Here is a 24,689-nt window from a genome sequence, read left to right as displayed (position 1 = left end):
GCTTCTTCATAGTTCGAAGGTTCACCGTTGTCTAACAACATGATTTCCATCACAGGGTTGCCGTACCACTCTGGTGCGGAGCGTACCCTTGTGGACCTTCGCGGTTCAGTAGTAACTTGATCCGAAGCTTCATGATTATCATCATTAACTTCCTCTTCAGTTGGTGTAGGCGCCACAGGAACAACTTCCTGCGCTGCGCTACTTTCCTGTTCGAGAGGGGGTGTAATCACCTCATCAAGTTCTACCTTCCTCCCACTTACTTCTTTCGAGAGAAACTCTTTCTCTAGAAAGGATCCGTTGTTGGCAACAAAGGTTTTACCTTCGGATCTAAGATAGAAGGTATACCCAATAGTTTCCTTAGGCTATCCTATGAATACGCATTTCTCCGCTTTGGGTTCGAGCTTTTCTGGTTGAAGTTTCTTCACATAAGCATCGCAGCCCCAAACTTTAAGAAACGACAACTTAGGTTTCTTGCCAAACCATAGTTCATACGGTGTCGTCTCAACGGATTTAGACGGTGCCCTATTTAAAGTGAATGCTGCAGTTTCTAATGCGTATCCCCAAAATGATAGCGGTAAGTCGGTGAGAGACATCATAGATCGTACCATATCTAATAAAGTGCGATTACGACGTTCAGACACTCCGTTGCGCTGCGGTGTGCCAGGCGGTGTCAGTTGTGAAACGATTCCACACTTCCTTAGGTGTGTGCCAAACTCGTGACTCAAATATTCTCCTCCACGATCAGATCGTAGACATTTAATTTTTCTGTCACGTTGATTCTCAACCTCACTCTGAAATTCCTTGAACTTTTCAAAGGTCTCAGATTTGTGCTTCATCAAGTAGATATACCCATACCTACTCAAATCATCGGTGAGAGTGAGAACATAACGATAACCGCCGCGAGCTTCAACGTTCATTGGACCACACACATCAGTATGTATTATTTCCAATAAGTCGGTTGCTCTCTCCATTATTCCTGAGAATGGAGTCTTAGTCATCTTGCCCATGAGGTACGGTTCGCATGTGTCAAATGATTCAAAGTCAAGAGACTCTAACAGTCCATCAGTATGGAGCTTCTTCATGCGCTTAACGCCGATATGACCAAGGCGGCAGTGCCACAAGTATGTGGGACTATCATTATCAACTTTGCATCTTTTGGTACTCACACTATGAATATGTGTAACATCACGATCGAGATTCATCAAGAATAAACCATTCACCAGCGGAGCATGACCATAAAACATATCACTCATATAAATAGAACAACCATTATTCTCTGACTTAAATGAGTAGCCGTCCCGCATTAAGCAAGACCCTGATACAATGTTCATGCTTAAAGCTGGTACTAAATAACAATTATTAAGGTTTAAAACTAATCCCGACGGTAGATGTAGAGGCAGCGTGCCGACGGCGATCACATCGACCTTTGAACCATTCCCGACGCGCATCGTCACCTCGTCCTTGGCCAGTCTCCGCTTATTCCGCAGTTCCTGCTTTGAGTTGCAAATGTGAGCAACAGCACCGGTATCAAATACCCAGGAGCTACTACGAGCACTGGTAAGGTACACATCAATAACATGTATATCACATATACCTTTAACGTTGCCGGCCTTCTTGTCCGCTAAGTATTTGGGGTAGTTCCGCTTCCAGTGACCTTTTCCCTTGCAATAGAAGCACTCAGTCTCAGGCTTGGGTCTGTTCTTTTTCTTCTTCCCGGCATCTGGCTTACCGGGCGCGGCAATAGCTTTGCCGTCTTTCTTGAAGTTCTACTTACCCCTGCCTTTCTTGAAACTAGTGGTCTTGTTGACCATCAACACTTGATGCTCCTTCTTGATTTCTACTTCTGCAGACTTGAGCATCGAGTACAACTCGGGAATGGTCTTCTCCATCCCTTGCATGTTGTAGTTAAGCACGAAGCCTTTGTAGCTTGGTGGGAGAGACTGGAGGATTCTGTCAATGATAGCATCATCCGGAAGTTCGACTCCAAGTGAAGTCAGACGACCGTGTAACCCAGACATTTTGAGTATGTGCTCACTGACAGAACTGTTCTCCTCCATCTTACAGCTGAAGAACTTGTCGGAGACTTCATATCTCTCGACACGGGCATGAGCTTGAAAAACTAGCTTCAGCTCTTGGAACATCTCATATGCCCCGTGTTGCTCAAAACGTCTTTGGAGCCCCGTTTCTAAACTGCATAACATGCCACACCTGACCAGAGAGTAGTCATCACTCCGCGCTTGCCAGACGTTTAGAATGTCTTGGGCTGCTGCGGGAGCGGGAGGGTCACCTAGCGGCGCATTAAGGACATAAGCCTTTTTAGCTGCTTCAAGGATGAGCTTCAGGTTGCGAACCCAGTCCGCATAGTTGCTACCATCATCTTTCAGCTTGTTTTTCTCTAGGAATGCGTTGAAGTTGAGGTTGACGTTGGACATCTACAATATTTGTAAAGACAACTTTTAGACTTAGTTCATGACAATTAAGTTCATTTAATCAAATTAAGTATGAACTCCCACTTAAATCGACATCCCTCTAGTCATCTAAGTGATACATGATCCATGTTGACTAACCCGTGTCCGATCATCACGTGGGACGGACCAGTCACCATGGTGAGCAACTTCATGTTGATCGTATTCAACCATACGACTCATGTTCGACCTTTCGGTCTCTTGTATTCGAGGTCATGTCTGTACATGCTAAGCTCGTCGAGTCAACCTAGGTGTTTCGCGTGTGTAAATCTGGCTTACACCCGTTGTATGCGAACGTTAGATTCTATCACACCCGATCATCACGTCGTGCTTCGAGACAACGAACCTTCACAATGGTGCACACTTAGGGGAATACGTTCTCGAAATTTTAAGAGGGATCATCTTATTATGCTACCGTCGTTTTAAGCAATAAGATGTAAAACATGATAAACATCACAATGCAATCATATAGTGACATGATATGGCCATTATAATCTTTGCTCTTTCGATCTCCATCTTCAGGCATCGCATGATCATCATCGTCACCGGCGTGACACCATGATCTCCATCATCGTGTCTCCGTGAAGTCGTCACGCCAACTACTACTATCACTACTACTATGGCTAACCGTTAGCAATGAAGTAAAAGTAGTAAGCACATGGCGTTGCATCTCATACAATAAATTAAGACAACTCCTATGGCTCCTGCCGGTTGTCATACTCATCGACATGCAAGTCGTGAAACCTATTACAATAACATGATCATCTCATACATCATACATGCAACATCACAACTTTGGCCATATCACATCACATGTCAAACCCTGCAAAAACAAGTTAGACGTCCTCTAATTGTTGTTGCAAGTTTTACGTGGCTGATTTGGGTTTCTAGCAAGAACGCCTTCTTACCTACGTGACAGCCACAATGATGATATGCCAAAGCGATTTACCCTTCATAAGGACCCTTTTCATCAAATCCAATCCGACGAGAGTAGGAGAGACAGACACCCGCTAGCCACCTTTATGCACGATGTGCATGTCTGTCGGTGGAACCAGTCTCACGTAAGCGTACGTGTAAGGTCGGTCCGGGCCGCTTCATCCCACAATACCGCCAGAAAAGAATAAGACTTGTAACGGCAAGCAAATTGACAAACCATCGCCCACAACTTTTGCGTTCTACTCATGCATAGAATCTACGCATAGAAAACCTGGCTCGGATGCCACTGTTGGGTAACGTAGCATAAATTCAAAATTTTCCTACGCATGTTCAGATCTTCCTATGGAGAGACCAGCGACGAGAGAGGGGTAAGAGTATCTTCGTACCTTTGAAGATTGCTAAGCGGAAGCGTTGCTAGAACGCGGTTGATGGAGTCGTACTCGCGGCGATTCCGATCTAGTGCCGAACAACGGCACCTCCGCGTTCAACACACGTGCAGCCCGGTGACGTCTCCCGCACCTTGATCCAGCAAGGAGGAGGGAGAGGTTGGGGAAGAAGTCCAGCAACACGACGGCGTGGTGTCGATGGAGAGACGAGGTCTCCCGACAGGGCTTCACCAAGCGCCGGCAGAGAGGAGCAGGGAGAGGAGCAGGGCTGCGCCGAGAGAGAGATGAAACGGTGTCTCAAACAGCCCCGAACCCTCATCTATATATAGGGGGAGAGGGAGGGGGCGCAGCCCTTAGGGTTCCCACCCCCAAGTGGTGCGGCAGCCCTAGATGGGAGAGGGGGTGGCGGCCAGGGCAAGGAGGAGGGGTGGTGCACCCCTCTGGTGGGCCTTAGGCCCACCTAAGTTAGGGTTCCCCCCTTCCCCCTTTTTTCTGGTGTGCATGGGCTGGGTGGGGGGCGCACCAGCCCACCTAGGGGCTGGTTCCCTTCCGCACTTAGCCCATCTAGCCTCCCGGGGTCGTTGCCCCCCTTCGGTGGTCCCCCGGGACCACCTCCGGTGGTCCCGGTGGTCCCGGTACATTATCGGTGATGCCCGAAACACTTCCGGTGTCCAAAACCATCCGTCCGATATATCAATCTTTACCTTGGGACCATTCCGGAGCTCCTCGTGACATCCGGGATCTCATCCGGGACTCCGAACAACTTTCGGTAACCTCGTACAACAATTCCCTATAACCCTAGCGTCATCGAACCTTAAGTGTGTAGACCCTATGGGTTCGGGAGACAGGCAGACATGACCGAGACACCTCTCTGGCCAATAACCATCAGCGGGGTCTGGATACCCATGGTGGCTCCCACTAGCTCCACGATGATCTCATCGGATGAACCACGTATACGATTCCCTTTGTCTGTCGGTATAGAACTTGTCCGAGATTCGATCGTCGGTATACCTATACCTTGTTCAATCTCGTTACCGGTAAGTCTCTTTACTCGTTCCGTAGCACGTCATCGTGTGACTAACTCCTTCGTCACATTGAGCTCATGATGATGTTCTACCGAGTGGGCCTAGAGATACCTCTCCGTCACACGGAGTGACAAATCCCGATCTCGATTCGTACCAACCCAACAGACACTTTCGGAGGTACCCGTAGTGCACCTTTATAGTCACCCAGTTACGTTGTGACGTTTGATACACCCAAAGAACTCCTACGGTATCCGGGAGTTGCACAATCTCACGGTCGAAGGAAAAGATACTTGACATTAGAAAAGCTTTAGCATACGAACAATACGATCTAGTGCTAGGCTTAGGATTGGGTCTTGTCCATCACATCATTCTCCCAATGATGTGATCCCGTTATCAATGACATCTAATGCCCATGATCAGGAAACCATGATCATCTATTGACTAATGAGCTAGCCAACTGGAGGCTTCCTAGGGACACATTGTGATCTATTCATTCACACATGTATTACTGTTTCCTGTTAATACAATTATAGCATGAACGATAGACGATTATCATGAACAAGGAAATATGATAATAACCATTTTCTTATTGCCTGTAGGGCATATTTCCAACATAAGTATTGTACCATAATGTGTAATAACAGCCCATAATGCGATAAATATCAACATAAAATCATGATGCAAAATAGACGTATCATCGAGCAAACCATACCCCCACAGTCGAGCAAGACGATCAAGTCATCGACGGAACCTAAATCGAGGAAACGCCCTCAACCCATGAGGTCATGGCAGTGATTGCCCCATCGACCGAACCATTCCTTGCCTATTCTCTTACGCAAGGAACTCCCCGAATACCAGACCGAGGCGCGACTCATCGTCCGCCGATCAAAGGCGTACGAGGTACACGAGACGGACCTATATAATAAAAGCACCACAGGAGTCTTCCAACAGCGCATATTCGAAGAAGGGAGGCAGTTGTTGGATCAAGTACACGCGAGTATGGGCGGTCATCATGCAACACCTCAGGCCTTAGTCAACAAGTCTTTTCGAGCTGGTTTTTTCTGGCCAACAGCTCGAGAGGACGCCCACACACTCATTCAGCGTTGTAAGGGATGCCAAGTTGCCAACTCTTCGTGAATCAAAGCCACATGCCCCCCGCCCACAACTCTTCGGGGAATTCCGATCACTTGACCCTTTGCGGTTTGGGGTCTTGACATGGTCTGCCCACTTAAAGGGGGGACAAAGAAAAAAAAAATCTCCTCGTTATGGTCGACAAATTCACCAAGTGGATCGAGGCAAAGCCGGTCAGCTCTGCTAAGGCTAAGCGAGTCATCGATTTCATATCCGGTGTCGTACACCGTTATGGTGTCCCGCATAGCATAATAACCGACAATGGATCTAATTTCGCCGCCGAGGAGGTGAAGGATTGGTGTGCAAATTTGGGCATAAAGCTCGACTACGCCTCAGTTTACAACCCACAAACCAACGAAGAGGTCGAACAAGCCAATGGGCTCATTATGAGTGGTATTAAACCACATCTGGTACACTCTCTCACAGAGCCCGATTATCGTTGGGTGGAGGAACTCGATTCCGTACTATGGGGCTTGCGTACCATGTCGAATCGTTCAACCGGGTTCAAACCATTTTTCATGTTGTACGGGGCCGAAGCCATTCTCCCCTGCGATATTATCCACGACGCACCCCATGTACGCATGTACGAAGAAAAGGAGGCCGAGTTAGATCGACAAGACGACTTGGACGCTTTAGAACGCGAGCGCGACATAGCTCGTGCCCGATCTGCCTTTTATCAACAACAAGCCCGGCGCCACCAAAGCACAGAAGTTCGGGCCAAAGCATACAACATGGGCGAGCTAATACTACGCCTCCTAGAGAAGCAAAAGCATAAACTTCACCCAAAGTGGGAAGGCCCCTTCGTAATTGACGAAGTTTTAATAGGAGGAGCTTATCATCTGCGCAACCCTGGAGACAATCGCCTGGAGCCAAGCCCATGGAACGCGGGTCGCCTTCGGCGTTTCTACGGCTAGACCAACATCGTCGCTCATGCATATTATTCCTTTCTCTTTATTTTCAAACATTTGTTGTTTTTCTTTTTTTCTTTTGTAGGGTCTTTCTAGATTATCCTCAGGTGAGTTCGGCTTCACCGGGCTTCGTAACGAAGAAATCGAGTGTGTTCATCACGCATACATGTTCATCCATATAAACCTCGACTCAAAGTAAATTCGTGCCATTGTATGCATCAATTGGATTAAGATCTTTGCAAAGCTGGGTTGCCTCGCTCATGTGCTTACTCTCTATGTTCCCGATCTCTTCGGCTAGAGAGTAAAGGGAGCACCTATGTGATTGTTACGACCGGTTTGCCTAGATTCGTGCCTCAAACGGGTGAAGCCGAAAGCTAGAGTTTCTTAATATACAACTTGGTCGACAACGAACGAGGTCAAATTAACCGACAATCCCTGCCATTACATACTGTATTGTTCGGAAATATACTCACATCAACTATAGATTGTGTAGCAACCCAGAAAAGGGAACCCATAAAGGAATTATGTTTTCTGGAAGATATTTCTTACGTTTCATCGTAATATAACATAATCCCCTCATACCATCTTTGTCTATTAGCACCACATGGACAGATTGCCTTGTTCTCGGAAATTGATTCCTGTTATCATCGGATATACATTACAAAACACTATCGGGTTATTAAACACGGGAGGTAGAAGCCGATGGACGGTTTATGACAAATGTTTCACACATGAAGGGAAGTGTCTTCGTACACGACGTATAACATTACACATGATTACCCACTTGGTTGGTCGAGATCATCTATCATAGTATCTAATGCACAGTCTTCCTGCGATAGGCGAGCCGCTAGCATCACTTGGTCATAAACCAGGCGTAGAGGTATCTCTGCGCCATCACGGACCGCTGTACCAACTCGGGTCATGTGTTCGGGATCAAGACGCTTCACCATGGCCCATGATTTCCGAGCTCCTTCTCGGCAGGCTGTAATCTTCCACAGATCGAAACGGCTCCGGGCTCCTTTGAAGAACTCGGACAGTTCAGCCATCCCTTGTGGAGGAGTTTGATTCAGCCATAAAGCTTGGATCATACTCCACATAGCTTTTTGAGCCCACCCATGAACAATGGAAAGCTCTTGCAACAGATCCCCTCCTAAGGAACCGGTTTATGCCATGGGACGCCCAGTCAAGAGACCTTTTCAAAAACAAAGTACGACGGAGATTTTTTAGATTATCGTCATCATAAAGTGATTTATCACGCAAACAGGCCAGGGATTTTATTTACAGTATATGCCGCTCTTTAAATGTTGATTCTCTTCGATGCTTTGCGCTAGTTGGGCTTTTAAAGCATCAATCTCTTCGGCTTGGTTTTTCTTCTCCTCTTTGCGCTGGTTGTTTTCCTCGCGGCATCGTGCTAATATGCGATGACCAGCTTCAAGTTGAGATTCGGCGTACCTTTGAGAATCTCAAGCTGCGTCTACATCCTTCTGCATGTGGCTTATAGATTCTGCTATATCAAAAATCCTCTAATAAACAAGCAGCCCTATGGAATTCAGCACATCACAAAACAAATTCCCCTTACCATGTGCTTCCCTGGTAAAAAAATCACGTCCTCGAGCTCTGCCCTGGTGGCTTGAAGTTTGACTTCAATTTGTTGCACATCTTTGGACAATTTGTCATTTTCCTGCTTTAAAGCGTGCAGAAGCAAATTCAAAGGTCATGTCGAGCCTTAACTCGGCCGTACAGACCAAATTAAGGCTCGGGGGCTATTGGGTCCGAACCTTGGTTCGGTTACCAAAATACCGATGAATAGTTGAAGTTTGGCTGACATCTGCAAGGCCACTTCTTTGAGACCGGTCCGCGCAACGCCAAGATAGGCATCGGTCGAGTTTAGAGCATTAAACTCTTGCTCGGAAAAGATGGGGTGTCGTAAGGACTCTTTCCGCTGCCGATGATGCATAGCGCTCTCGACTTCGGAGTTCATCGTGGAAAATCCTCGAATGTGGCAGGCACCGGGCCGGTGTTCGGAATCCCGTGGCCAACCGAAGACCTTGGGTTGGGCTGGCTTCCCAGCACCTCGACCACGTCTTCGGACGAGGAGGGTCACGCACGCTTTCTACGTTTCATTTGGCAAAGGGTTATGGACATTTAAGAAGGCAACCGCTACCGGGGAAAATAAAATGATTAACATATGTACCTAGCTTGCGGGGTAGCCGGGGTATTTATCACCTCCTCATGTTCGGGAGTTGGCTATTGGTTGGCATGACCCTGGCTGCAGGAGGGCGGGATGCTGTCCGGCGCGTACTCTGACGACGTTTAGGCATGGTCTCTTGACGAGTGGTTGTCTTCCTCTTGCTTGCTGAAGATGGATGGAACTTGGGGTTATCGGCCAAAATGCCACCTCTTGCTTGTCGATGCTCTCTTCATAAAACACCCCGTCCTCAAAAAATAATCAAAAATTTCGGATCCTCGTGGAATCGGGGGTCGTCATCACGAGCAAAGTCCTCGCGCTAGGGAGTGGGACTTTTAACAATCTCGATCCAGCGCCTCCAGTCCCACAACGAAGGATCACAAGTTTACAATCATCGTGACGTACATTAAACGTACTGGCTATAAAATGTCACATAATTACCCATGTAATGGGATTATACGACCCAAAACCCTCCTTGAAGGCAAGGCGGGTGAAATCTTCTTTTCCCCCTTGAAGAGATCCGCCAAAATTGCTGTTAAGGCTTCCCGAGTATCCGGTCTCTGCCGCCGGGAGCGCGTTGAGTCGCTCGTCCCGATGTAGCTTCATAAGGGATGTATACGCTGCTGAAGCGATTGAACGCACCTCGTAATTGATGTGGCCATCACTTGGACAATGGTCAGCCTGCCGTGAGCAAGCATTTTAACCTTGGCGGCTAGGCGCTCACCTCGGAACTCTCTTATTCAGGAGAACTCTTCGGACGCTAACAAAATCGTTTTTTTAAGGGAGTCTCGGAGTATTCAGGCAGTCCTCTCCAAACTAGCTCGAATAAAGGAACATCGTCGATATAAAACCACTTCGAAGACCACTCGTCGACCTCCTTCTTTGGTGCCCCGACTAGGTATCCTGTAGCTACTATGCGCCACAGTTCGGTCCCGCCCACTTCCCAAAGGGACGTTCCTTTAGTCCGGGGGACAAGGCAGAAATATTTCCTCCACAAATTAAAGTGAGGCTCGCAGCCCAGAAACATCTCGCATAAGGCTACAAAGCCCGAGATATGGAGAATGGAGCCGGGGTGAGATTGTGGACCAGTTGCCCGTAGAACTCCAACAAACCCCTCGGGAAGGGGTGAATGGGGAATCCCAGCCCGCGCAGCAGAAAGGAAGTAAAGCAGACCCTTTCGCCTCTTTGTGGGGCAAGGAAATTCTCTGCGAAAGCCTTGCCATTGATGAAGGTTAGGACGGCGTGCGTAGGCACGAGATCAAACGATGGTAGTTATCCATGGACTTCGAGGTCTCACAGCCGAAGCTGGGGGAGATGGAACAACTTGCCGAGCCCCCTGATTGGGGACCAAAGGGACGTTAAGAGGAGCCTGCCATGGTGATGGGTGTTGGGACTCTCGGGTTTTTCGGAGGCACTTGGGGGCAGGGGTAGGAACCAGCGATGAAACCCTCGACATGATTCTTTGTTTATTTGTAAAGAGAGGTCACCCCCACGTCTATAAGAGACGGTTCCGTTGGGAACTGCTAGGACGCTTGCTTTCTTCAAGGCACGCGGTGTCCGAGGCTTATTATTAAATTTTGGAGCAAAATTTAAAACTATGGGTCCCGCATCGCTTTGGTATGTGTGGATTCATCGAAGAATAGTTCGCCACTTTACAAATCGGAGGGGAACTCGCCTTGCAAGCCGATTACTCGGGAAACATGAAGGTGTCGAAGATTATACTCATCGACGTTGAAGGCTAGTTTGGGGGCTACTGAGGGAGTTCAGGATTAAGGGGTCCTCGGGCAACCGGTCTGTGGACCACACCCGACTATGACGACCCCGTGCTTGGGCAGGAAGGCTCCGAAGTTTGGCGTGTGCTCCAAGATGAATAGGGTTAAATCGGTCTATCTATCCCCGGGCAAAGGTCGGAAACTTGTAAAATCCTAGGGACCGTGGTATCTATATAAACCAGGGGCTCTTATCCGTGTAGGAAGGATGAATCATCTAGGGTTTACCATACATGATAGACGGGCATATAGGGACCACATCGTCGAAGAAAGCCGCTCAAAGAACGCAGGGGGGGGGGGGGGGTTGCAGCACCAAGATAGCACCTCGTGCTAGATTATAGGGGCAAAGACGCTTCCCACCTAAAGGTGGTCCAGGGTCCGGATCATGAGAGCAAAGAATGCCAATAACGATATTGAGCAACTAGCCAAAGGAAAACCTTCACGCTCATGGGGGGCAATTTATCCAGTTTAGCTTCTAGAAGGGGAAGGTACTGCTACCAAGGAAAAGGGCTCTGTAAGAGTAGGCAATAGTGTTTTCTTTTAGAAAAGAAAGACTGCTATTTGCATCATGATGATGCTTGCAGTTATTTTATTAAATAAGAAGGTTCCAACCAAGTGCAATATCCAAAAGGATCTAAGAAGGTCTTAAAATGAAAGGGAAAATAGCGGGTCACTTCTGATAAGATATAAATAGGCTACAATTACTAAACACCTAGCCTATTAATATGCCGTCATTCATATCGATTGAAGATATCTAGTGCTACCGTCTTCCATCCGCTACATCCACTAACCAAAATCTTTCTGGACTCCGCAGGTGTGAGTAACGACCATGTACGTATCAAAGTAGTAGTTTTCTAGATAAGCTGCAAAAAATGGTGAATATTTTTCTGTTAAATATCATATCATTTCTCCAATTACATATAGCCCAAAGCATGACACAAAACTCCTATCCAAATGTGTCTAGCCGTGATGACGTCCACTCGAATAAACCACGTTCCAAATAATGTGTTCATACTTGTTGAAGGAGAGATGTTGAAAGCTATACGAATAGTACGTCATAGTAGTCTAGCTAAACGACATTCAGGAAGGAGATGTTTAATAGTCTCGTTGTTCACAAAAATAACATCTAAAGTTCCTTACCCATTTTCGTTTAATCAAGTTATCCTTTGTGAATATTACTCCTTCGTGAAAAAACCACATAAAAATCTTAATCTTCAGTAATATTTTAATGATTTAAATGTGTGAAGATGTAGGTATCATTCCGGTATTGATAAAGTTGACATACATTGATTTCACCGAAAAACTACCGCTGATAATTAGTTTTCGACCTGATTTAACCACGGGTTGCGAGAGCCGTCGTCCACAACCTGAAAGCGCGCCACGGGACATTGAGCCGTCGCCCCCGGCCGCGTAAGCTTCGCCTAGCGGCTTCATTCAATGACAGCAAAGGGTAGAGACAAGAAGGCAACAGTTGTGCTAGGGTTGGCTGGGTCCCCCCAAGTCGCCATAGGCAGGAGGAGCGACACGGGGTTTTCTCAATCCCATTCCAGTGACCAAAATGCATGTGGATTGGCACTAGTTCGCACAAAGGGTGTAGCAAAATCTTCAACGATTGATCCAACTGTTGGCTTAAAGAGCATCTCAAGCAGATGTTCTACAATTTCGACCCGTAAAATCGTTTTATGGTCGTCGGTAAAGATATTTGCAGTTTTACATTGGCTTTGACAGAACAAGTACTGCAAAACCGTACCGTAAAGAAAAACGACGAGGCTCCGACGGAGCTCCGGCCATCGACGCTTCGACGGTCGCTGCCGAGCTCCGGTGCTTCTGCCCCTTACGAACACTACTAAAGCCCCTTCGAGATAATGAGAGTTAATTCCATTTTTTACCTCTTCTTTTGTCCTTTTTGGCAGGGATTATCCTATATAAGAAAAATCCATCCATCTTACCCATTTAAACTAAATTTATGCCAGGGTTTACCCTATTCTAATTATTTTACACATTCTATCAATCTTTTATTTTTTACCCCCGGTTTTCTTTCCGCTCGATTGCACACCCGGTTCTTTCTTCCGTTCTTCTTCACCCATGCCCCATCCTTATCTGCCACCAGCTCCTCCAGCTTGCCGTTACTCCATCTTACATCGGGTTCTTTCTCCTGAGCCACATCTATGAATTGGGTATTCTTTGCGGATGTTGGTAGGTGCACACACATGCATGCGCATACGTGTGCCCGGCCGTGTAGAACCGGTCACTGCTTCCGATCTCCCCACCTCGTATTTTTCGTGTTGGACAGGTTCCGACCCCTTGACTTTTCGACAGAGACTTTAGAGACGGTCAGCACCGTTGATTTACCAAAAAAAACCAAATGACGAGTAGTCTTGATGACGTCAACACTATACGGTCAATCTTTCTCATGGACAAGACATGAGTTAGTTATACTGCAACCCATGGCAGGAGCTACCAACAAATATATCCTTTCTGACTCGAATTCTACAGTAAGATACACGATGCATTTGGTCCAACGGAACTACTGTATTTCTTGACTAAGTACTAGTACTAGTACGACAGTGAACGTACAAGAATGCACAATATATGCTCCACCGTTTTTAAATATAATTTTTTTAAAGCTTTTACTAAAAACTATATACAGATGTATAAAGACATACTTTAAACAGACTTATACTCCCTCCGTTCCTAAATATAAGTCTTTTAAGCGATTTTATTAAGGGTCTACATACGAAGCAAAATGATTGAATCTATACTCTAAAGTATGTCTATATACATTCGTATGTAGTCCACTAGTGAAATCTCTACAAAAACTTATATTTAGGAACGGAGGGAGTATTTAGGAACGGAGGGTGTTCATGTTGACGACAGTAAGAAGGACGATGCGTGTCTGTATGCAAGTTTTCCCCGCCTCCCCCCTTTCACGACCATGACCAACCCCCATGTACACGAGGAAATTCAGTTTCTTGTTGAACGGATGATATTCGTGTTCTTGCGTCTGACCTGAACGAATTCAGGATTCAAAAGCACGCATTCCTTTACGTCAGTGCAGGTTTCTGCGACTCTTCCTCTGCTGCTAGCCTCTAGCCTGCTACTAGTACGTACGGGTAGTATATCGTATTACGGTTCTACTTGTCGAACAAGCTGGAACGGTTCAACAGCCGGGGTGTGGTACTATGAATATGATCGTCCACTGATCGACTCAGACCGGCGTGTTGGAGAGACTATGAACGAGTCTTAGCACGAATTCTCCCTTCTCCCACGTACGTACTACGTTTGAATCGTCTACCGAGGGCACTGGACACACAGACGATAGCCGCACGACACGCCGGCTCTGCATGCATGCATATATATAGCGGCGCGAGCTCAGCAAGCTTCCTCCAATCCAAACTAACCTCAGCTCCTCAGCTAGACATTGCTGCATTTTAGCACAAAAGCAGAACTTGAAGCTCGAAAACAGACAGGGCACTCGATCCCGTATCTCTGACTCTCTGTTCGGTTCATTCACTCTCTTGAGCCTTGATTGGGATCTTTCCTGCTGACGACAATGGCCGCGACGGCGAGCATGGCAAAGGCGGCGTTGCTGCTCTTGCTCGTGATACAGATCTCCAGCGTGCTCACTGCCGCGGCGAGGCCGTTCGTGGGGGGCGGCCACGGCCAGTGGTTGGAGAACGGTGTCGGGATGGTCGTACAGATGCTCGGCGGCGTCAAGCAGTCAGGATCCAGCCGGGACACGCACTGCTGCTGACGTGCTCGCCTAGCTAGTTTATTATGCGTAGGTATATTATAGGTATGTTGTGAAGAATTGTTCTTTGATTCATTTGAGATCGAGCAACCTTGAAGATGAATACTACAGTTCTGCTCTTTCTTTGGTTTCTATTATTACGGGCAAAGACGCTTCCCACCTGAAGGTGGTCCAGGGTCTCCGGATCATGAGAACAAAAAATGAGGAACCGATCTGCCGTCCAACAAACTAGCCAAAGGAAATCCTTCAAGCTCATTTGTGGAGGGAGGGAGCAATTAATCCAGTTCAGCTTCTAGAAGGGGGAGGCAGTGCTATCGAAGGAAAGGGGTCTTTTTTTTTTTTTTAGTACAATCGAAGTCGCTCATACACGAGCGTACATTCATCCCTATAAACGCACGCACGTACACCCTATCCTTATGAGTATCTTTGATAGACTAAGCCGACACATCATCTTGACATTGACGAAGTCATCACTGACGCCTTCATTCTCGACGGGAACATATCCTTCCACTGAAAACATATCGTCGGAAGATCTTGAATAAATTCAGAAAAATGCAAGCACCAACGTTAAATCTGAAACTTAAACTTTAATGGACAGGGAATATCACGGTCCTCCTAATCATTCAATTACGGGTCAGTTTGTAAGGAAAGGGGCCTTGTAACAGTATGCAATAGTGTAGATGGCCGAACTCGTCCATCACCATAGCAAAAAGTCGGCCAGGTCCGGAAGAGTCACGTGATGTACGTAGTAGCTGCCAAACATCGATGTATTCGACCAGTGCACCCAGCCCAAGGGCTCTGTGTATGTCCAAAATCCAAGTTTGTTTAGAGAGCATCTCGGAGAGACTCGGACAGTGCGGCAACGCTTGCACCGGTGCTGGACTCCAGCAGAGCGGGAACGAGCCATGTGAGTGATGAAATCGTCATTTAGCCAGTGATCCGCCTAGAACTTGCAAGAACGACCATCCTCAAGCGTCCACTTGGTTGATGCGCGGAAAAAGTTGTGTACCTCTGAATCATATGGCGTTTATTATACTCCCTTCGTTCCAAAATAAGTGATTAAAAAGTGGCTCAAACAAAGACATAAATGAAGACAAAGCCACTTTCATGGCACCACTGCTGCTACACCTATAAACTTAGGAGGTGTTTGGCTACAGAAATGGTAACGGTAATGGTAACGTAATCAGATCACACTGTTTAAGGAGGTCTAGTGAGTTTTTTTCAAATTTGTTTGGCTCATTTGAGGTAAAGGAATCGATTGTCGTCCCTGCTGTCGCCGGCCAGCATGCTCACCATGAATGGCCTGATATTGCTCGGCTCCAGCCGCCCAAGATGTCCAGCACCCCGGCCATCTTCAGAAAATCAAGCGCCGCCGGCCACTCAGATCAAGCCTCGCCGGCCTTCCCCAAAGTCAAGCGACGTCAACGGTCTCCTAAATCAAGCGCCGCCGGCCACTCAGATCAAGCCTCGTCGGCCTTCCCCAAAGTCAAGCGACGTCAACGGTCTCCTAAATCAAACGCCGCCGGCCACTCGGATCGAGCGCCGCCGGCCGTCCGCAAAATCAAGTGCCATCGTCCACTCGGATCAAGCGCTGCTAGCCGCTCGGATCAAGCGCCCGCCCATCGGCCTGAAATCAAACGTTGTCGGGCACCTCCGGTCTCAAGCGCAGCTGGCCACTCGAATCAAGCGCCCGCCGGCCGGCCTGAAATCAAGCGCCGCCGGCCACCTCTGATCTCAAGCACAGCTGACCCTTCCCGATCACAAGCGCCAACGGCTGCTCCGACTCACGCCGGCGGCGGAGGGGGGCTCGAAGGGGATCAGGAAGGCATCGATGCAGGACTCGGAGGTTCTCGGGGAGGCGGCAGCTGACGAGGAGGAGGGTTGCATGGGGAACAATAGGTTCTGATGGGAGGAAGAGGGTTGTACGGGGAGCAGTGGGTTCTGACGGGAGGAGGAGGAGGATAGAAGATCGATACCAGTGAGGGGTGGGCGGTATCGATACATAACTGGCCTGGACTCATTTATGTTGTGACATGTTTACGCTGTGGAGTTACCAAACGCAGGGATTGTTTTCCCTTTACGGCGTTAACAGGTGACGGGCAAAAAACTCGAAAACAAACACCTCCTTAATAATGTGTCCTAAACTCGCATCAACACACACCATCTTGTCATCTAGTCCGGTGGCCGCACGAAGCCGTTTGTCAGTCAAATGAGAGCACCAACCGGTCTAACAGGCTGTCTGCACATCGTGCACGCGCACACTAGAATAAACCGTCGCCATCTTTCATCGTTCCATCTTCAGGAACATTCAACACATCCACCTGCTCCAGCGACGCTCCGGCCGTCTGCTGTCGAGCTCCTCCGCCTGCTCTGGCGTTGACCGTTTTCAATTCCAATATACGGGGCTTGCAAAACGGCTTAAAAACTACTAGCAAAAGGGCTCGTGCGTTGCAACGGAAGAAAAAAAAACCATACACTGTTAATTTATAAAAAATGGTCTATAATATGAGACTTCGTAGTTACGGCACAAACATATATGGTCTTACCCTACAAAAGTTCAGTTCAAGATTCCACAGGTCTTCTATTTTGACACGGCTTGCATGTAGATTTAATAAATATAAAGAAACGGACAAGTGACCTTCAATTTCATCTTCAATCCTGATTTTGTGACGTGTTCATCCCCAATCCGGATTAGTACCGGTATGAAAGAAAGACGAATAACAAATTACTTATTAAAATTGCACCCTAGATAATTTTTTTATTAAATGTTTAACATGTAAAATAACATCACATTCAAATTATACATATTTTTCTAATCATTTCATATATAACATGTTAAATTTGAAGTTACGGTTTAGAAGATATGAGTATTTTTTTTAAAAAAATATGTAGTGCGAGTTTAATGTTAGAAACATCAGGAGGTTTTATATAAAATAGCAAGATGGACTAAGAATAACTATTTCTTTTATTAGTAGGTATAGATATATTTGAGGTATGTAGTGGATAATATACGGGGAGCTGCAAAAGAAAAAATAGGATCGTCCATTTTATGGGATCTATTAGGTGCGCTTTAGGGATATATACTGTAAATTTAGAGGTTTGACCGACTATAGCACATCTAGAGATACTCTAATGTGTAACCACCTACCTAAAGAAACAAAGGTGCTTCTGCCCCTTACCAACACTACTAAAGTCCCTTCGGGATAATGATCAAAACATGTAATTTTCAAGACAAGTTGTTCGTAGTTAAAAGACTCATTTCTGTATAGCGACTATAATATGCAGTCATAAGATCTGCTCACGGTGTCAAATTAGTCCGAGTGTAGGAGATTTTTCAGTACAATTTCTAAAATCTTGTTGCTTAAATCTGCTTCAGGGTTATGGCTCAACAGAGGCTGGGGCCGTGTCCATGATGGTCGACCGGGACGAGTGCTCCCACGTAGGCTCCGCCGGCCGCATCAACCACAACGTCGAGGCGAAGATGGTCGACATCGTCACTGGCAAGCCCTTGTCCGTCGGGCAGAAAGGGGAGCTGTGTCTGAGAGGTCCTTCCATCATGACAGGTGAAGCCACGAGCCCACGAGCATCGCCCTTGCAACGCACATTGCCTTCGGTGCGCGCAGATTGTTGTGACGCTGCTGCGCTGAGATTACTTACGGTTTTGTGTGTCTGTGCAGGTTACGTAGGCGACGAGGAGGCGAACGCGGCCGCCTTCGATTCGGAAGGCTGGCTCAAGACCGGCGACCTTTGCTACATTGATCAGGATGGGTTTCTGTTCGTGGTTGATAGGCTCAAGGAGCTCATCAAGTACAAGGCCTATCAGGTCTGCTCTTATCAGCTTCTGAACTACTCCCTCCGTAAACTAATATAAAAGCATTTAGAACACTATTTTAATAATTTAGACGTTCTTATATTAATTTACATCGGGAGTATGTGTTATTATTGCAATGAATAGCAATTTGGCTCGCATGGTTGATGATAAACTGAAAACTGCAGGTCGCGCCTGTAGAGCTGGAGCTTATCCTTCAGTCGTTGCCAGAAATCGTCGATGCTGCAGTTATGCCGTAAGTCCAACTAATGACTGACAGTTTACCGCCTTCTGACAGCGTAGAAACAGTATTGACGGTCCCAATGAATATGCAGATATCCTCACGAAGAGGCAGGAGAGATACCCATGGCGCTCGTGGTGAGGCAACCCGGCAGCAAGATCACCGAAGCACAAGTCATGGAGCATGTGGCGAAGCAGGTGGCGCCGTACAAGAAGGTCCGTAGGGTGCTCTTCATCGACTCCATACCCAGATCGCCGGCCGGGAAGATACTGAGAAGGCAGTTGTCGAGCCATCTGTCCAGACTTTGATCAAGCTTGTGAGATCATCAGTGAGATCATCTCCTATATTCATTGCAACGGGCAAAAAAGAAGACTTATATAGTATCGAGAGCACATGTGGGCTGCTCAATGTTAAGTTAAAACCTTGTTGTCCCCTATTGAAACATGTCGTGAAGAATTTTATTTTTCTTCCGCTTGTTACTTGTCAATTTACACACCTACTTCCTCCATCCTAAAATGTAAGACATTTTTCTGTTACTATTATATTGTTAGAAAAGGTCTTACATTTTGAAACGAAGGGAGTAGAATATAGGGTATGTTTGATTCGTGCCTAAGGGCCAGTATTTTTTTTTGTGTGTGTGTCACTAGAATTTTTTTCGAAATGGAGGCTGAGCCCCGGCCTGTGCATCGGGAGATGCATACGGCCAAATATATTAAAATTAAAATGAAGTCTCAGACAAAGTACATGAAGTGTGCAACAAAAAATAAAATAGGACGATACAAGGCATCCTTCTTGCCCAAGCCGGAGATGACAAAATATATAGATGACTAAACACCTATCTTATTAACATGACGACATCCAAACCGGTTGAAGATACCATGTGCTACCATCTCCCAGCGAACACACCCAGTAACCATAGGCTCTCTGGCTTCCACAGGACTGAGTAATGACCATGTGCGGATCAGTGCGGTAGCCCTGAAGATAACCTGCAAGAAGTTAAAGTTGCGTTGTCTGTTAAATACTAAGTCATTTCTGCTGTTCCATACAGCCCACAACATTGCACAAGAACCCACGCGAATAAGTTTAGCATTGTTTACATCAACCCCTTGTAACCACATCCCAAATAACGTGTTTATACTATTAGGGGGAGTGATGTTAAAAGCAATGTGCAGCGACCGCCAAACCAGTTTAGCCATAGGACAATCGAGAAAGAGGTGCTTAATACTTTCTTTATCCGGACAAAAGCTGCATCTAGTATTACCATTCCAGTTTTCCTTGGCAAGATTATCCTTCGTTAGAATAACTCATTTGTGAACAAACCACATAAAGACTTTGATTCTAAGAGGAACTTTTATCTTCCAAATATGCGCAGATTTTGGAATAGGTGTTGAATCTATGAGATGCATGTACATAGATTTTACCGTGAATACTCCATTCGTGGTCAACTTCCAATAAACACGATCGGGTCTGTGAGAGAGGTTGACGTCCATCAACCTTCTCACGAGGTGCAACCAACTAATCCATCTATCGCCGATGAGAGATCTACGAAATTGAATATTTAGAGGAATCTCACCAAGTACTGATGCAACGGACGCTTGTCGACGTTGTGCAATATGGTACAGCCGCGGGTATTGAATAGCTAAAGGCATCTCCCCTAACCAAGTGTCTTCCTAGAAACTAGTAGATTCACCATTGCCTATGATAAACCTAGTTCTGCTGAAGAAAGCATTTTTTGCCCGCATCAACCCCTTCTAGAAAGGAGAGTCAGTTGGTCATGTTGTAACTTGAGATAAGGTTTTGTTGTGTAAGTACTTGTTCTTCAAAATTTGTACCCACGTACCTTCATTTTCCAAAGATAGTCTAAACAGTCATCTGCTTAGTAGACATCTGTTTTTGGTCTCTAAATTTTCAATTCCTAATCCCCCTTGATCTTTTGGTCTATAAATAATATCCCATCTAGTAAGCCTGTACTTAGTCTTAAGTTCATCGCTTTGCCAGAAAAAACGGGACCGATAAAAATCCAATCTTTTTCGCACCCCAACAGGAACTTCGAAGAAGGATAGGAGAAACATAGGCATGCTAGTTAATACCGAATTAACCAGAACTAACCGGCCTCCATAAGACATCAACTTGCCTTTCCTGCAACTTAGCTTCTTTTCAAATCGATCCTCAATGCATTTCCATTCTTTGTTTGATAATTTTTGGTGATGTATAGGAATCCCTAAATACGTGAAGGGAAAATTCCCAGTTTCGCAACCGAACAATTGATTATAAGTGTGTTGTTCATTTTTGGCTCTGCCAAAACAGAAAACCTCACTTTTATTAAAATTAATTTTCAGCCCTGATAGCTCCTCAAAAAGGCAAAGGATGAGCTTCAAATTTCTAGCTTTAACCAGATCGTGCTCCATAAACAGAATTGTGTCATCTGCATATTGCAATATAGAAACACCCCCGTCCACGAGATGCGGGATGAGACCCCCTATGATATCCTTCTCGGTGGCACGCTTAACCATAAGTGCCAACATATCAGCAACGATGTTGAATAAAATGGGAGACATTGGGTCCCCTTGTCTAAGACCCTTCAGTGTCTGAAAGAAATGACCTACATCATCATTTACCTTAATCCCGACACTTCCCTTTTTTATAAAACAATCGACATGCTTTCTCCAAAGCTCGTCGAACCCCTTCATGCGCAGGGTTTGCTGCAGAAAGGACCATTTAACTTTATCATATGCCTTTTCAAAATCCACTTTGAAGATAACACCGTCCAGTTTCTTCGAATGAATCTCATGCAACATTTCATGCAACACAACTACCCCTTCTAGGATATTCCGCCCAGGCATAAATGTTGTTTGCGTAGATTGCACCACCGAGTGTGCCATAGTCGTTAGTCTATCCGTTCCCACCTTCGTGAAAATCTTGAAACTAACATTTAGCAAACAAATAGGGCGAAATTGCTCAATACGAGTCGCTCCCTCTTTCTTTGGTAGCAACGTAATGGTACCAAAATTCAAATGAAAGAGTTGTAAGTGACCATCATAAAGATCATGAAACATTGCCATAAGATCCTTCTTGATAATGTGCCAACATTTCTTGTAAAACTCAGCTGGAAACCCATCCGGCCCGGGAGCTTTACCATTCTTCATGTCCCCAATTTCCTTCAGCACCTCTTTCTCCGTAAATGGGGTGGAAAGTAACTCGTTGTCAGCCTCTCCGACTTGAGGTATATCCGCAATTTGATGTTCATCCATAGTCACAAAACTAGGGTCAGAAGCACCAATAACTTTTTATAATAGTTTGAAATATACAATTTTAGGTTCTCATGACCTACTATTGTACCCTCATCTTGCTCAAGCTGGAGAATTCTCTTTTTCCTATGCTTGCCATTTGCAATCAGGTGGAAAAATTTAGTATTATTATCCCCATAAACGATTGCCCGCACTTTAGCTCTAGTAGCCCATTTCGATTCCTCCTCTCTAAGGAGCACTGGAAGGCGCTGTTCAGCTTCATTCTTCAAAGATCGCTCGTTGAAATCGAGAACAATTGTCTCAGCTTTACGATCAAGATCCTCTATAAGTTTGATAAGCCTATCCTGCTCATCCTTATAGATCCCAGCAACGTTCTTGGACCAACCACGAAGGTATTGTCTAAGATGTCGGATTTTATTTTGCCATCGATCAACGTTGGATGTCCCACCCAGCTCTCTCTTCCATTCCCGGGCAACCAAATCTATGAAGCCCTCCCGCGAGAACCAGCTTGATTCAAAGGAGAATCTACACTTGTTGCCCATATGGATAGCACTACCAGAATCCAGCAACAAAGGTGTGTGATCAGAAATCGCAATCTGGAGCGCACGCACCGTTACTAAAGGGAACTTCTGTTCCCACTCAACACTGGTAAGAACCCGGTCCAGCTTTTCGAAAGTCTGGTTTTGTAGGGAATTCGCCCATGTGAATTTCCTACCAGAGAGTTCTATCTCCCTCAGATCCAGGCTCTCGATAATAGTATTAAACATAAATGGCCATCTGCCATCAAAATTATCATTGCTCTTTTCGTCAGCTCTCCTAATAATGTTGAAATCAACCCCAATCAAAAGCGGTAATTTCTCATCGCAGATCCGAACCAGATCGGCGAGAAAATCAGGTTTAAGCTATGGCTAAGCAGCCCCATACACAGCAATGAGAGCCCATTGGAATCCATCCACTTTAGATGTAATCCTGAATTTAACCGCAAAATCTCCTAATACCACTTCTCTAACCTGAAGGGTATCACATCTAACTCCAAGTAAAATCCCACCGGATCTTCTTCTTGGAGGGAGACAATGCCAGTCAAAATCTACTCCCGCTGATAAAGAAATAAAAAACTGAGAAGTAAAATTATCTCTCCCAGTCTCCTTTTTGCGGGCCCACTTGGAAGGACGATCACCTCCCTCGAGCCGCCCTTGTGAGATGCTCTTGTGTGCCTCTCCAATCGGTCGAGGAACAACCACCTGAGGCTGCACCGTGGAGTTGGAGCCTTCCATGGCCTGCCCCGCTGTAGGCTCGGTTGGAGTAGCTACCACCGCCACAGCAGCAACATGGACAGCTGAAGGGGGAAGCGGAGGCTTAGGCTTCCTGCCACCTCCTCTTCCACCATAATTTTGTCGGAAAGCACCCCTCTTAGGATGCTGAGGCCCCGCCACCCCTGGTGCAAACTTCCCAGGAGGACCGGAGAAACCCGCACTACCGCCATGATTCTGCCACGCATAATGTTGGATAACGTCGCAAGGGAAACAAAAAATTTCCTACGCGCACGAAGACCTATCATGGTGATGTCCATCTACGAGAGGGGATGTGTCATCTACGTACCCTTGTAGACCGTACAGCAGAAGCGTTAGTGAACGCGGTTGATGTAGTGGAACGTCCTCACGTCCCTCGATCCGCCCCGCGAACCGTCCCGCGATCAGTCCCACGATCTAGTGCCGAACGGACGGCCCCTCCGCGTTCAGCACACGTACAACTCGACGATGATCTCGGCCTTCTTGATCCAGCAAGAGAGACGGAGAGGTAGAAGAGTTCTCCGGCAGCGTGACGGCGCTCCGGAGGTTGGTGGTGATCTTATCTCAGCAGGGCTCTGCCCGAGCTCCGCAGAAACGCGGTCTAGAGGAAAAACCGTGGAGGTATGTGGTCGGGCTGCCGTGGAAAAGTCGTCTCAAATCAGCCCTAAAACCTCCGTATATATAGGGGGAAGAGGGGGAGCCTTGCCTTGGGGTCCAAGGACCCTCAAGGGCTTCGGCCGAGCCAAGGGGGGCAACCCTCCCCTTCCAAACCGAGTCCAACTAGGTTTGGAAGGAGGAGTCCTTCCCCCTTTTCCCACCTCCTCTTTTTTTTTCTCTTTGATTTTCTTCCTATGGCGCATAGGGCCTTCTCGGGCTGTCCCACCAGCCCACTAAGGGCTGGTGCGCCACCCCCAAGGCCTATGGGCTTCCCCGGGGTGGGTTGCCCCCCCCCCTTTGAACTCCCGGAACCCATTCGTCATTCCCGGTAACTCCGAAAACCTTCCGGTAATCAAATGAGGTCATCCTATATATCAATCTTCGTTTCCGGACCATTCTGGAAACCCTTGTGACGTCCGTGATCTCATCCGAGACTCCGAACAACATTCGGTAACAAACCATATAACTCAAATACGCATAAAACAACGTCGAACCTTAAGTGTGCAGACCCTGCGGGTTCGAGAACTATGTAGACATGACCCGAGAGACTCCTCGGTCAATATCCAATAGCGGGACCTGGATGCCCATATTGGATCCTACATATTCTACGAAGATCTTATCGTTTAAACCTCATTGCCAAGGATTCATATAATCCCGTATGTCATTCCCTTTGTCCTTCGGTATGTTACTTGCCCGAGATTCGATCGTCAGTATCCGCATACCTATTTCAATCTCGTTTACCGCCAAGTTTCTTTACTCGTTCCGTAATACAAGATCCCGCAACTTACACTAAGTCACATTGCTTGCAAGTCTTGTGTGTGATGTTGTATTACCGAGTGGGCCCCGAGATACCTCTCCGTCACACGGAGTGACTAATCCCAGTCTCG

The 24,689-nt window shown here is 46.6% G+C and overlaps 1 protein-coding gene across 1 annotated transcript in view; it reads left to right on the top strand.

The window, feature by feature from the left end:
- The window catches only part of LOC123447765 (4-coumarate--CoA ligase-like 7), a 41,243-nt gene extending 22,005 nt beyond the window's left edge, over positions 1 to 19,238 (top strand). Inside the window, exons 2-5 of the mRNA XM_045124417.1 lie at positions 17,936 to 18,122; positions 18,237 to 18,382; positions 18,556 to 18,623; positions 18,703 to 19,238. Of these exons, the coding sequence (XP_044980352.1) occupies positions 17,936 to 18,122; positions 18,237 to 18,382; positions 18,556 to 18,623; positions 18,703 to 18,916 (615 nt within the window). The 3' untranslated portion in view covers positions 18,917 to 19,238. The remainder of the gene's footprint in view (positions 1 to 17,935; positions 18,123 to 18,236; positions 18,383 to 18,555; positions 18,624 to 18,702) is intronic.
- The last annotated feature ends 5,451 nt before the right edge of the window (positions 19,239 to 24,689 follow it).

This window comes from Hordeum vulgare, chromosome 4H (genome assembly GCF_904849725.1).
Source record: "Hordeum vulgare subsp. vulgare chromosome 4H, MorexV3_pseudomolecules_assembly, whole genome shotgun sequence".
NCBI lineage: Eukaryota > Viridiplantae > Streptophyta > Magnoliopsida > Poales > Poaceae > Hordeum > Hordeum vulgare.
This window is presented reverse-complemented; position numbering and strand designations above follow the sequence as displayed.